The following is a 15,169-nucleotide window of genomic DNA, read 5'->3' on the forward strand; positions in this document are numbered from 1 at the left end:
GAGGTGAACGCATTGCACCCGCACTGAATCCGGACCCATTTATTTCTATGTGTACATGAGCAATTTTTTTCAAGCATCACTTATGCGTTGCGTGAAAATCGTGGATCTATATTCTGCATTTTTCACGCAACGCAGGCCCCATAGAAGTGAATAGGGCTGCGTGAAAATCGCAAGCATCCGCAAGCAAGTGCGGATGCGGTGCGATTTTCACGCATGGTTGCTAGGAGATGATCAGAATGGGGACCCGATCATGATTATTATAAGGGAAAATAATAGCATTCTTAATACAGAATGCTTAGTAAAATAGGGATGGAGGGGTAAAAAAATAAAATAAAAATAATTTAACTCACCTCATCCACTTGTTTGCGCAGCCCATCTTCTCTTCTGTCTTCTTCTTTGATGACCAGGAGGAAAAGGACCTGTGGTGACGTCACTGCACTCATCACATGGTCCATCACATGATCCATCACCATGGGGATGGATCATGTGATGGACCATGTGAGGTGCGCAGTGACATCACCAAAGGTCCTTTTCTCCCCTCTCATTAAAGAAGAAGAAAGAAGAGAAGCCAGGCAGCGTGAACAAGTGGATAAGGTGAGTTAAATTATTATTATTATTTTTTTAACCCCTCCATCCCTATTTTACTAAGCATTCTGTATTAAGAATGCTATTATTTTCCCTTATAACCATGTTATAAGGGAAAATAATAAAATCTACACAACACCTAACCCAAACCCGAACTTCTGTGAAGAAGTCCAGGTTCGGGTTTGGGTACCAAACATGCCGATGTTTCTCACGCGCGTGCAAAACGCATTAAAACGCTTTGCACTCGCGCGGAAAAATCGTGCATTTTCCCACGACGCACCTGCATCTTATCCGGCCCTCACACGCGACGCCCGTGTGAAAGAGGCCTAACCCTTTCTGTATTAGATTTAGATTTTTTTGTATTTTTACCGATGTGTATTCATGTATTGACATTTGATACACTATCTGTAATATGCATGTATTGGTCTGTATTTTTTCGGGGGAATGTAGTCCTATTTTTCATAGCGTTACTCATTTTTTTATATTCTGGACATATGCACGTCACCTTAGTAGGGTTTTTATAGTTATTCTACTAAATAGATTGTATCAGAGAAAAACTTGAATTTCCGTGGCTCAGATGGAAAATCTGTAACAGGGTCCTCCATCTTATCATGTGCCTTATATAATACTCATGTTTTCTTAAGTGACAGATACCCTTGGGCCTCTCCAGTCACCGGATTCTGAGTAAAAATACTATCCTCTCCTAGGTAAAATTGCAAATGCAGTTCCGGATTGTAACCAAAGATTTAACATCAGTTCATTACACAATAATTATTATAAATATATTTATAAAATGTCTTCACATTTCTTGCACATTATATCTGAATATAGATTTTCTAAATGGTGTAATAAGTATGCTTCTATACAAATCAAACTTCTACATAAGGGCTCATGCACACAACCAATTAGGGATCTGCAAAACACGGGCCGCCCATTATACAAAGTAGATATTCAATTTTTTTTGCGGGGCTGTGGAACAAAGAAACTTTTGCGGCTCCATTGAAGTGAATGGGTCCGTGCGGCTCGGATGCGGACCCAAACAACGGTTGTGTGCATGAGGAAGTCAGTGTGGCACTCCAGAAAGAAGTCTTAAGACAAGACTTAGTTATTATTATAGGCAGAACCTTTCATCTCTGTTCACAGGGACATTGATTTACATGGTTTCTACACATGAAGAGGTAGAGATATAATCTAAATTTTTTTAATAAAAATTGTCATTACAAAGATTTTAAAAACGTCTTTGCTGTATTATCCTTACAATTTGAAAACGTGAGTGAAATTCAACCGCATCTTATTTTCTTAATCTTAGAAGACTCCGAATGTAAGAAGCAGTGACAAGGAGGAAGATGGTCATGTGCCTATGTTTGTCCAAGACAGTTACAATACTTCCATTCTAGAGGTAGGTCAGTGAACTGAAGCTGTGGCTAGCTATACATTTCCCCCAATGGGAATGCTCTTCGCTCTAGCTCAAAATAGGGGGGACCCAATCAATGTCCATATGCCCTATCAGACAACCACTTTTACACCATTGCTGAACTGCATCTAGTCATCTCAAATTTCAGCAATATTACCTGTGAAATTCCACCTGAAAAACATATTATGCATCTTGAGGAAAACTACATTTTATATTGAATTCAGCTTTTGTCCTCCACATCGATTAAAGGTATAAAATGTACAAACATTTAGGGTCATTTATCAAACTAGTGTAAAGTAGATCTGGCTTAGTTGCCCATAGCAACCAATCAGATTCCACCTTTCATTTTGCAAGGAAGCTGTGAAAAATGAAAGGTGGAATCTGATTGGTTACTATGGGCAACTAAGCCAGATCTACTTTACACCAGTTTGATAAATGACCCCAATTATTTCCCATATGTTATAGAATATAATTTTAAAAATGTTGCCCAATCTGGACATTTATGGCATACTGCAGGATAGGCCATAAATATCGATAAGTATGGATCCCACCTCGGGGATCTACTCCTATCTCAAGAACAGACCCATGAATGGAGAGGAGAGTACTCATGCACGGCTTTCTCTATTCATTGCTATGGGACTTCTGTAAATAGTCAAGTGAGAGCGCTCACCTGTTTTCGGAAGATCCATAGCAGTGAATGGAGAGAACCCCCTCTCCATTTATGGCAGAGCGAGACAGGCCTCCGTTCATGAGATACAATCAGGCACAAAAGGTGAGACCCACATCTAATGGACATTATGTCCAGATGGGGTAACCCCTTTAATTCTATGTACATTTCCGTAAAAGAGCTTTATGAATAGTAATTCTATTTTCACTGCTAGAAAGAGTAACATTAATTTTCTAAAATTGGAATACCCCTTTAAGGAATACTTAATATATAAAATTTGAGTTACTATTTGCTTCCTTTTCAGACGAGTGTATTAAATACTACAGTACTACAAGTAGAGGCCACAGACAATACATCTCTCATTAACTATAGTCTTTTGGTAAGTCTTCACATTCATCTTTACGTATTACAATATTTAAGCCTCACGGAACTTGTATGCATCAACATCTGCAAATAACTGAAGCACTGAACCAAACTATGACCAATCATACTTCAAATTTTTTTTTTCTTTAATACAGGGCCCACACCATGATTATTTCCACATGAATCCACTGAATGGAGTGATAACATTGTCCAAAATTTTGGAATTCAACAGGATTAACAGATACAAGCTTAGTGCTGTTGCTAAGGTAGTGTACTATTATAGTAATATACTAGTTCAGCCTATTATCCTGCAAAGTTAATCCAGAAAAAGGGGTGAAATGAGGCAGAAATGCTTTTTTTTGTGAAATTAACTATGGGGGAGATTTATCAAAATTGGTGTAAAGAAAAACTGGCTTAGTTTCCATAGCAACCAGCAGATTCCACCTTCCAGTTTTCCAAAGGAGTTCTGAAAAATAAAAGGTGGAATCTGATTGGTTGCTATAGGCAACCAAGCCAGTTTCCCACTACAGCAGTTTTGATAAATTTCCCCCTTTGTGTACCACGCTATCTACCTGCTCCACTCACCGCCCCCTCAGCACTGCTGACAATGCTGTCACTTTCCAGATGGTAGCATTACAGGCACACAGGGTTCTACAGTACCTGTTCTGGCCACTGCAATGAACTGTGGGTTCCCTGTCCTGCACAGTCCACTCAGCTGGGTTAATGCAAGGTAAAGCACGTCAGCTTATAGTAGTATGGATATGCAGTTTGCCCCGGCCAGTGGCACTACTCCTGAAACTGCGAGCTTGCGTTCCCTGAGATCGCTGTCTGTGATGTCACTGCTAGACCTGTGGCTACTGCTGTTTCGGAATAGACGTTTTCCTTCATTCCCGCAGCAATACGAAAAATTATCAGCTGGAGCGCTAGTGCAAAACTTAGAAATAGAAACAAATTCCTTCTTGATCCTAAATCCGGCAATCAGAATAACTCCCTGGATCAAAGACCCTTCTCCGGTAATCCAGGCCCCTCTTGAACTCTGTTAGTGAACTCACCATCACCACCTCCTCAGGCAGAGAGTTCCATAGTCTCACTGCTCTTACCGTAAAGAATTCTCTTCTGTGCTGATGGAGAAACTCTAGACATAGAGTATGGTAAGAAATCACCAAAAATATATGCAAGACAAAATCCAACCTGCATTACTGGGAAACAAACAATACCAAAAGAGGAAACGTATACCAATCCGTCAGCCACCAAGTATTAACCAGACAGCTCACCAGGGGACAAAGGACACAAGCCTTGATGTTCCATAGTGGCACACACTGATGCTCATGGAGTAAGCATCCTGATAACTATGGCCCCAGGCTGGAATCTCTTAATATTGCCCTTAATACACCATATTGTACCATGTGTAGTGCAGTGGCCGGGTTTGTGGTGGCTTGACCCTTTATAGGGGTGACTTTAACACTTTTGCCTTTTATCATAGCTGACAATATACCCCTCTCCCCTGACTGATTTTGACTAGTATATAGACTTTTGCATAGCTTATAGCAAGACTTTTATCTAGCTTCTTCAATAGACATTTTCTTTTCTGAGGCAGATTTTCTACACCTGCCATGAAGACATTTCTTTACGACAACAGGGAACACTTACAGTTGCAGATGCTTTCATGGGGCTGGTTCACCTCAGATACAGGCTGGAGCGTTTCTGGCTGTCTTAATCCATTGGGGTTGGATCCACAATAACCTGCGCTGCTGTCTTCGGACCATATCCTGTTTGTGATGCCAAATTGCAGTGCCGGGTTTGGGGCGGCCCCAACACTACACTGGGTCCCCTGGACACGTCTAGGTGTCACCATGTGTTGCTTCTCTCTGGAAAGGATAGTATGGTGTGCTGCACCCTAATGGAAATTAAGTCCAGAGAGTCAGGGTCTGCAGTTAACCAGTGTGCTTCTTTACTGGAGGAACTCAAGAGCAAAGCAATACAGACAAGGTACTGGGCTGGATTCTCCAGTCTCCTCCAGGGAAGAAGAAGGGTTCATACTGAGGAAAGGCCTGAGCTAACTGTCCCTCTCTCTCTTAGAAGGCTGGTACCCTGGCCAAAGGCTGGTGGCCCAGAGTCTGTGGCTCAGTAGTCGAGCTGGCTCCTTGGTCACAGGGCTGGTGACCCAGGGTCTGTGACTCAGCATCCCTATCTCAGCGTCTTCTTCTGGTCACTCAAGTAGTCTAGCAGAGTCTCTTCTAATGCCTAACTGCAGAACACTAGGGGCTCTGAATGCTCTCCTTAGATACATTTTCTAGTTAAATTAGAACCTTCTAGTGGGAGGGGTAGAGAAACTCAGCCAAAACAGATACAAAGTTACAATTTACGTCTGTCCGAGAAATGCATTAGAACTTCAATAATACCTAATGGCAATGATAACGCAGTTTTTTCAGACAAAAACAATTCTTCAGACATAATAGCATAGCTAAACCAGACGTTCAAAAGATCAGTCTGTCGACATGGTTTTGGTGGTGAACAAGTCTGACTTTTCCATCCAAAGCATACTCTTCTTTAACCCTTATGGTAACTGTGGAAAATTATTAGCTTTTCATTATTAACTAGAAAGTCCCATAAAGCTCTCAATATTAATTAACCCTTTCCACAGTGCCATGCAAATACAGTGCAAATGAACAGGATATATACAGTTGCAAGAAAAAGTATGTGAACCCTTTGGAATGATATGGATTTCTGCACAAATTGGTCATAAAATGTGATCTGATCTTAATCTAAGTCGCAACAATAGACAATCACAGTCTGCTTAAACTAATAGCACACAAAGAATTTAATGTTACCATGTTTTTATTGAACACACCATGTAAACATTCACAGTGCAGGTGGAAAAAGTATGTGAACCCTTGTATTTAATAACTGGTTGAACCTCCTTTGGCAGCAATAACTTCAACCAAACGTTTCCTGTAGTTGCAGATCAGACGTGCACAACGGTCAGGAGGAATTCTTGACCATTCCTCTTTACAGAACTGTTTCAGTTCAGCAATATTCTTAGGATGTCTGGTGTGAATCGCTTTCTTGAGGTCATGCCACAGCATCTCAATCTGGTTAAGGTCAGGACTCTGACTGGGCAACTCCAGAAGGCGTATTTTCTTCTGTTTAAGCCATTCTGTTGTTGATTTACTTCTATGCTTTGGGTCGTTGTCTTGTTGCAACACCCATCTTCTGTTGAGCTTCAGCTGGTGGACAGATGGCTTTAAGTTCTCCTGCAAAATCAGTGCTCCAGACTAAAAAAAATACCTAGTAGCCATTGGCTCCTGAACTGAAAAATTTAGGAGCCAAATTAAATTTTTAGTCGCCAAATCGAATAAAAATTTTGGTATCGTGACAACGCTACGCCGATAAGATCGGCGTAGGGTTGTTTCGATACCAAAATTTTGATTCGCTTTTGTCACCATAAAAAAGTATTGCGATACTCAATACCACGCAAAAAAAAAAAAAAACACCAAAAAAAGCTGCGTGCATTTCGCATTTTATGAAACGTTCAGCCCATAATAGAACAGTCCTATCCTATTTTTATGGGTGACAAGGTGACTAAAAAATGGCGAATCGCATGGTTTTTATTTATTTATTTCTGTTACGGCACTCACCGCATAGGAGATATTTTTTAATAATTTAATAGTTTGGACTTTTCGGACGCAGCGCTATGTAATATGTTTATTTATTTATTGTTTATATATTTTATATGTAAAATTGGGAAAGGGGGGATTTAAACTTAATATTTTAGGGTACTTTCACACTAGCGTTTTTCATTTCCGGCATAGAGTTCCGTCACAGGGGCTCTATACCGGCTCTATACCGGAAAATAACTGATCAGGCATATCCCCATGCATTCTGAAAAGAGAGTAATCCGTTCAGGAATCATCAGGAGGTCTTCAGTTCAGTCATCTTGACTGATCAGGCAAAAGAGAAAACCGTAGAATGCTACAGTTTTATCTCCGGCAAAAAAAACTTACCTGAATGCCGGATCCGGCATTTTTCCCCATAGGAATGTATTAGTGCCAGATCCGGCATTCAAAATACTGGAATGCCGGATCCGTCCTTCCGGTCTGCGCATGCGCAGACCGGTAAAAATGTGTAAAAAGATACAAGACGGATTCGTCTGTCCGCATGACAAGCGGAGAGATGGATTCGTTCTTGCAATTCATTTGTGAGATGTATCCGCATCCAGAACGTCTCACAAATGCTTTCAGTCACATCCAGATCGGCGGATCCGGCAGGCAGTTCCGACGACAGAACTGCCCGCCGGATCACACTGCCGCAAGTGTGAAGGTAGCCTTAGTGTTTGTGTTTTTTTTTTTTTTACTTACTATTAGCCCCCTTAGGGGCTGGAACCCTTGTCCTATTCACCCTTAGGCCCATGGTTATAAGGGAAAATAATAGCATTCTTTAATACAGAATGCTTAGTAGAAGGTCAATTGAGGGTTAAAAAATAAAAAAATAATGAACTCACCTCCTCCAATTGATTGCGTAGCTGCCGGTCTCCTGTTCTTTCTTCAGGACCTGTCAAAGGACCTGTGGTGACATCACTGTGCTCATCACATGATACATCACATGATCCATCACCATAGTAATGGACCATGTGATGAGCTCAGTGACGTCACCACAGGTCCTTTGACAGGTCCTGAAGAAAGAACAGGAGACCAGCAGCTATGCAATCAATTGGAGGAGGTGAGTTCATTATTTATTAATTTTTAACCCTCATTGGCACTGCGCCACTAATGGTTATTATACTGGGGTGTTGGGGGGGGGGGGCGCACTGTGCCACCAATGTTTATATGTTTATTATACTGGGGTGTTGGGGGGGCGCACTGTGCCACCAATGTTTATTATACTGGGGTGTTGGGGGGGCGCACTACGCCACCAATGTTTATATGTTTATTATACTGGGGAGGGAAGGGGGGGCACACTGCGCCACCAATGTTTATATGTTTATTATACTGGGGTGTTGGGGGGGTCGCACTGTGCAACCAATGTTTATTATACTGGGGTACTGGGGTGTTGGGGGGGGCGCACTGCGCCACCAATGTTTATTATACTTGGGAGGGGGGGCGCACTGCGCCACCAATATTTATATGTTTATTATACTGGGGGGGCGCACTGCGCCACCAATGTTTATTGTACTGGGGAGGGGGCGTGCACTGTGCCACCAATGAAGATAACTGACCTGTTAATGCAAATACAGGAGGCGGGTGCCAGAATCAAATAGCCGGCACCCGACCTCTATGACAGGGAGCTGCGATCTGCTGCAGTTAACCCCTCAGGTGCCGCTCCCTGTCAGAGAGGTCGGGTGCTGGCTATTTGATTCCGGCACCCGCCTCCTGTATTTGTATTAACAGGTCAGTTATCTTCATTGGTGGCGCAGTGGCCACAGCCCCTCCCCTCCTCCTCCCGTCTCTCTTTTTATTGGCGGCGGCGGCAGCAGCACAGGGGGGAGGGAGAGACTCCTTCTCCACTGCGCTGCTGAGAAGAACATCGGCGGCGGGGCAGAGAACTATCAGCTCCTGTGCCCCGCCGCTGTATTCAACGGCAGAGCTGTGGCGGTGGGTCTAGTCTCAAATGGCGACAAGACTAAAAAGTCTTGTCGCCATTTGAAAATTCTAACTCGCATTGGCGACCATTTTGGTCGCCATCTGAAGCCCTAAAAATGTTGATAAACTTGGGAATTCATTTTTCCTTCGATGATAGCAATCCGTCCAGGCCCTGATGCAGCAAAGCAGCCCCAAACCATGATGCCCCCACCAGCATACTTCACAGTTGGGATGAGGTTTTGATGTTCGTGTGCTGTGCCTCTTTTTCTCCACATATAGTGTTGTGTGTTTCTTCCAAACAACTCAACTTTGGTTTCATCTGTCCACAGAATATTTTGCCAGTGCTGCTGTGGAACATCCAGGTGCTCTTGTGCAAACTGTAAACGTGCAGCAATGTTTTTTTGGACAGCAGTGGCTTCCTCTGTGGTATCCTCCCATGAAATCCATTCTTGTTTTTTTTTTTTAAACTCGTTTTATTGAACGAATCATTAGAGAATTACAGATCATAGTATACATGAAGGTCAATGAGACATTCAAATACAAAGTACAACAAAAACAGTACCATATTCATACTAACATCTGTTTCAATAAGTTACACTTCACAGTTATAATGGATGCACAAAGCAATCATGACAGGTAGGACATATATCTATAGTATGTATACAAGCATTTTACCTTAACATTGCATTAAGGTTATCTAAAAATCTGGGAGCTGAATACATCGTATGCATGGATGAACACCAAGATCCCCATACTTTATTAAACTTCTGAGGACAACCTCGGTTTTTAAATACAATATTCTCATAGGACACTACGTTGTTCACAAGTACTTTCCATTGATTAATAGAAGGTCGTCTGTCACCCATCCAGCGAATTGCAATAGCCTTTCGTGCGAGAAATAATGTTTCTCTTAAGAATATTCTACAATGATGTGGATATACTTCCTCGTCCAGAATACCAAACAAGCACACCTGTGGAATCAATGCCACAGAAGGGTGCGTGAGTGTATTGAGGAAATTTATAATGTCAGACCAGAAGTTTTGTATATATGGACATTCCCATATAAGGTGCCAAAAATTTGCCCCTTCCGCGTCACATCTGTGGCATCTGGAATGTGTCAATTTGCCTATCCTTTGTAGCCGCACGGGTGACAGATAACTTTGATGGACAATACATAGTTGTATGAATTTATTGTTGATAGATGGGGAAACCAACACAGAGGATTCTAATATATCATTAATTTCCTCATTAGTAATACCTGGTATTAGTGCTTCCCATTTAGATAGCACCAAGAGGGGGGTTCCATGCATTTTAGTATTCAGTAGGTGGGTGTAGAGAGCAGAGATGAATCCCTTGGGGCCTTGGGAGCGTAAAATCCATTCTTGTTTAGTGTTTTACGCATTGTAGATTCGCTAACAGGGATGTTAGCATATGCCAGAGACTTTTGTAAATCTTTAGCTGACACTCTAGGATTCTTCTTCACCTCATTGAGCAGTCTGCGCTGTGCTCTTGCAGTCATCTTTACAGGACGGCCACTCCTAGGGAGAGTAGCAGCAGTGCTGAACTTTCTCCATTTATAGACAATTTGTCTTACCGTGGACTAATGAACAGCAAGGCTTTTGGAGATACTTTTATAACCCTTTCCAGCTTTATGCAAGTCAACAATTCTTAATCGTAGATCTTCTGAGAGCTCTTTTGTGACAGGCATCATTCACATCAGGCTCCTTGTGAAAAGCAAACCCACCTAATCAACACCTCCAATCTCATCTCATTGATTGGACTCCAGTTGGCTGACACCTCACTCCAATTAGCTCTAGGAGATGTCATTAGTCTAGGGGTTCACATACTTTTTCCACCTGCACTCTGAATGTTTACATGGTGTGTTCAATAAAAACATGATAACATTTTATTCTTTGTGTGTTATTAGTTTAAGCAGACTGTGATTGTCTATTGTTGTGACTTAGATGAAGATCAGATCATATTTTATGACCAATTTGTGCAGAAATCCATATCATTCCAAAGGGTTCACATACTTTTTCTTGCAACTGTATATCACAACAAACATATGAAAAGCAGCTACACAGTATTAAAAAGTATAAGTCAGTGGAAGTTAACCCTTTAAATTGAAACAAAGTAAGGAGTTGATGACTTTGAATAGGGGAAATAGAGGCAAATGTCCACAAACGTCCAGACTTCAAAGTACCACTGCTACAGTAGCATAGGGAGTCATACAGGGCAATGTACACAAATCAGTTTCAATAGGAACAGATCAATAATCAGCTCCAAACATAGCAATCAGAAATCATCAGGTAAGATGTTTGAATTAACCCTTATGTCCCTGATTCATTTCCCCAGGTAGTCTGGTTCATCAGGGGACCAAGACGACTAAAGCCTGGTACTAAAATATATAAACAGCAGGACAACAGGCTAGAATACAGCCAGCAAAAGGTCCTTAAAGGGATTCTGTCACCTTGTTTTAGGTTATAGAGATGCGGACATGCACGGCTAGATTGCCGCTAGCATGTCTGCAATATACCTGTCCTATAGTGTCCTTTTATTTAGTTTAAAAAATGATTTGAGCCTTGTAAGGTGCCCAAGGGGCTGTACTAACCTTCTTCGTGCCCAGCCACGCCCCCTGTGAAGGAGCCCAGCACCGCCTGCGTCCTCCGAATCGCCTCCTTTCTTCACAGTAAGATTGCCGTAATGTCACGACGTGCGATCTCGCGCATGCGCAGTTCCTTCCCTGAGGCTGATGCCAGCACAGGAAAGGAACACTATACCGGCACTGCGCATGCGCGAGATTACGGCAATCTAACTGTGAAGGAAGGAGGAGATTCGGAGGACACAGTCGGTGCTGGGCTGCTTCACAGGGGGCCTGGCTGGGCACCAAGAAGGTTAGTACAGCCCCTTGGTTTTTTAAACTAAATAAAAGGACACAGCCCTATAGGACAGGTATATTGTGGACATGCTAGCGGCGATCTAGCCGTGCATGTCCGCAGCTCTATAACCTAAAACGAGGTGACAGAATCCCTTTAACACTGCTGCTGCCTCAACAAGATGTTAAAGACCAACATAGGCACTGTGGCTATAGGTTACTTCAAGATCACAATTCTTGTGTACCCAGATATAGCATGGCATCAGGTACGGCAGGTGGTGTGGTCCTGCTATGTCACGTGCTCTGGACATGTTGAAACCGATCAGACAGGAGGTGAAATCTTGATGCCATTGTCAATAAACATGAAGTAGTAGCATGTCCTATAACAGAAGGGCAGATCCACACCTAGTTCCGCCTTCTGTCCTATCAGTTCTAGGTTTAAAGCGGTCCTACCTCTAGAGCAACATGTGGTGAGCTATCTGGTTAAGAACTAGGGTTTGATGAATTGGTATATGTTATCTTTTTGGTATTATTTGTTTCCCAGTGATTTTAGGTCCGATCCTGTTCTGCATATATTTTTTTTTATTTCCTAACCAAGCATATTTAAAGGGGTTTTCAGGTCTGCATCAATATCCTGTAAAATAATGAATTATGAAGGTATGTATTTCTTTTACCTTCAATGATCTTCTCTTTCTGTCTGAGCTCTTTCTTATTTCCTGTGATGTTATAGGGAGAGATGATAGGGGTTACTAGTCAGTGATAACTGTTGCTTTCCCATTAACACCCTATCATGATCAGTGATATGTGCCCCTTGTCATGGTCACAGTCCTGAGGATAAATCGATCATGGGAGAGATCTCTGTACTGCCCCTGATAAATTTATACATAGTTATTACATCTCCCCTCAGTCGTTGATTTTCTAAACTAAATAAACCAAATTTTTATCATTTTTATTTTTGATCATGTCATATTTATTAACCACCTCCGGACCGCTGTACGCACAGACGCGTCCTGGAGGTGGTTGATTCATTCCTCCTGGACGCGCCGGCGCGTCCTCTCGCGAGACGCGAGATTTCCTGTGAACGCGCGCACACAGGCGCGCGCGCTCACAGGAACGGAAGGTAAGAGAGTTGATCTCCAGCCTGCCAGCGGCGATCGTTCGCTGGCAGGCTGGAGATGTGTTTTTTTTAACCCCTAACAGGTATATTAGACGCTGTTTTGATAACAGCGTCTAATATACCTGCTACCTGGTCCTCTGGTGGTCCCATTTGTTTGGATCGACCACCAGAGGACACAGGTAGCTCAGTAAAGTCCCACCAAGCACCACTACACTACACTACCCCCCCCCCCCCGTCACTTATTAACCCCTTATTAGCCCCTGATCACCCCTAATCACCCCTGATCACCCCATATAGACTCCCTGATCACCCCCCTGTCATTGATTACCCCCCTGTCATTGATCAACCCCCTGTAAAGCTCCATTCAGATGTCCGCATGATTTTTACGGATCCACTGATAGATGGATCGGATCCGCAAAACGCATCCGGACGTCTGAATGAAGCCTTACAGGGGCATGATCAATGACTGTGGTTATCACCCCATATAGACTCCCTGATCACCCCCCTGTCATTGATCACCCCCCTGTCATTGATTACCACCCTGTAAAGCTCCATTCAGACGTCCGCATGATTTTTACGGATCCACTGATAGATGGATCGGATCCGCAAAACGCATCCGGACGTCTGAATGAAGCCTTACAGGGGCATGATCAATGACTGTGGTGATCACCCCATATAGACTCCCTGATCACCCCCCTGTAAAGCTCCATTCAGATGTCCGCATGATTTTTACGGATCCACTGATAGATGGATCGGATCCGCAAAACGCATCCGGACGTCTGAATGAAGCCTTACAGGGGCATGATCAATGACTGTGGTTATCACCCCATATAGACTCCCTGATCACCCCCCTGTCATTGATTACCCCCCTGTAAAGCTCCATTCAGACGTCCGCATGATTTTTACGGATCCACTGATAGATGGATCGGATCCGCAAAACGCATCCGGACGTCTGAATGAAGCCTTACAGGGGCATGATCAATGACTGTGGTGATCACCCCATATAGACTCCCTGATCACCCCCCTGTCATTGATTACCCCCCTGTCATTGATCACCCCCCTGTAAAGCTCCATTCAGACGTCCGCATGATTTTTACGGATCCACTGATGGATGGATCGGATCCGCAAAACGCATCCGGACGTCTGAATGAAGCCTTACACGGGCGTGATAAATGACTGTGGTTATCACCCCATATAGACTCCCTGATCACCCCCCTGTCATTGATCACCACCCCTGTCATTGATCACCACCCCTGTCATTGATCACCACCCCTGTCATTGATCACCCCCCTGTCATTGATCACCCCCCTGTCATTGATCACCCCCCCTGTCATTGATCACCCCCCTGTCATTGATCACCCCCCTGTCATTGATCACCCCCCTGTCATTGATCACCCCCCTGTCATTGATCACCCCCCTGTCATTGATCACCCCCCTGTCATTGATCAACCCCCTGTCATTGATCAACCCCCCTGTCATTGATCACCCCCCTGTCATTGATCACCCCCCTGTAAGGCTCCATTCAGACATTTTTTTGGCCCAAATTAGCGGAATTATTATTTTTTTTTCTTACAAAGTCTCATATTCCACTAACTTGTGACAAAAAATAAAATCTCACATGAACTCACCATACCCCTCACGGAATCCAAATGCGTAAAATTTTTTAGACATTTATATTCCAGACTTCTTCTCACGCTTTAGGGCCCCTAGAATGCCAGGGCAGTATAAATACCCCACATGTGACCCCATTTCGGAAAGAAGACACCCCCAGGTATTCCGTGAGGGGCATATTGAGTCCATGAAAGATTGAAATTTTTGTCCCAAGTTAGCGGAACGGGAGACTTTGTGAGAAAAAAATAAAAAATATCAATTTCCGCTAACTTGTGCCAAAAAAAAAAAATTTCTATGAACTCGCCATGCCCCTCATTGAATACCTTGGGGTGTCTTCTTTCCAAAATGGGGTCACATGTGGGGTATTTATACTGCCCTGGCATTCTAGGGGCCCCAAAGCGTGAGAAGAAGTCTGGTATCCAAATGTCTAAAAATGCCCTCCTAAAAGGAATTTGGGCCCCTTTGCGCATCTAGGCTGCAAAAAAGTGTCACACATCTGGTATCGCCGTACTCAGGAGAAGTTGGGGAATGTGTTTTGGGGTGTCTTTTTACATATACCCATGCTGGGTGAGATAAATATCTTGGTCAAATGCCAACTTTGTATAAAAAAATGGGAAAAGTTGTCTTTTGCCAAGATATTTCTCTCACCCAGCATGGGTATATGTAAAAAGACACCCCAAAACACATTCCCCAACTTCTCCCGAGTACGGAGATACCAGATGTGTGACACTTTTTTGCAGCCTAGGTGGGCAAAGGGGCCCATATTCCAAAGAGCACCTTTCGGATTTCACTGGTCATTTACCTACTTACCACACATTAGGGCCCCTGGAAAATGCCAGGGCAGTATAACTACCCCACAAGTGACCCCATTTTGGAAAGAAGACACCCCAAGGTATTCCGTGAGGGGCATGGCGAGTTCCTAGAATTTTTTATTTTTTGTCACAAGTTAGTGGAAAAT

At 43.1% G+C, this 15,169-nt stretch overlaps 1 protein-coding gene across 1 annotated transcript in view; it reads left to right on the forward strand.

Annotated features, from left to right (window-relative positions):
- LOC120999301 (protocadherin Fat 4-like) overlaps positions 1-15,169 on the forward strand; it is a 311,103-nt gene that overhangs the window by 11,186 nt on the left and 284,748 nt on the right. Inside the window, exons 3-5 of the mRNA XM_040430172.1 lie at positions 1,895-1,984; positions 2,971-3,045; positions 3,185-3,295. Coding sequence (XP_040286106.1) covers positions 1,895-1,984; positions 2,971-3,045; positions 3,185-3,295 — 276 coding nt within the window. The remainder of the gene's footprint in view (positions 1-1,894; positions 1,985-2,970; positions 3,046-3,184; positions 3,296-15,169) is intronic.

This window comes from Bufo bufo, chromosome 4 (assembly GCF_905171765.1).
Source record: "Bufo bufo chromosome 4, aBufBuf1.1, whole genome shotgun sequence".
NCBI lineage: Eukaryota > Metazoa > Chordata > Amphibia > Anura > Bufonidae > Bufo > Bufo bufo.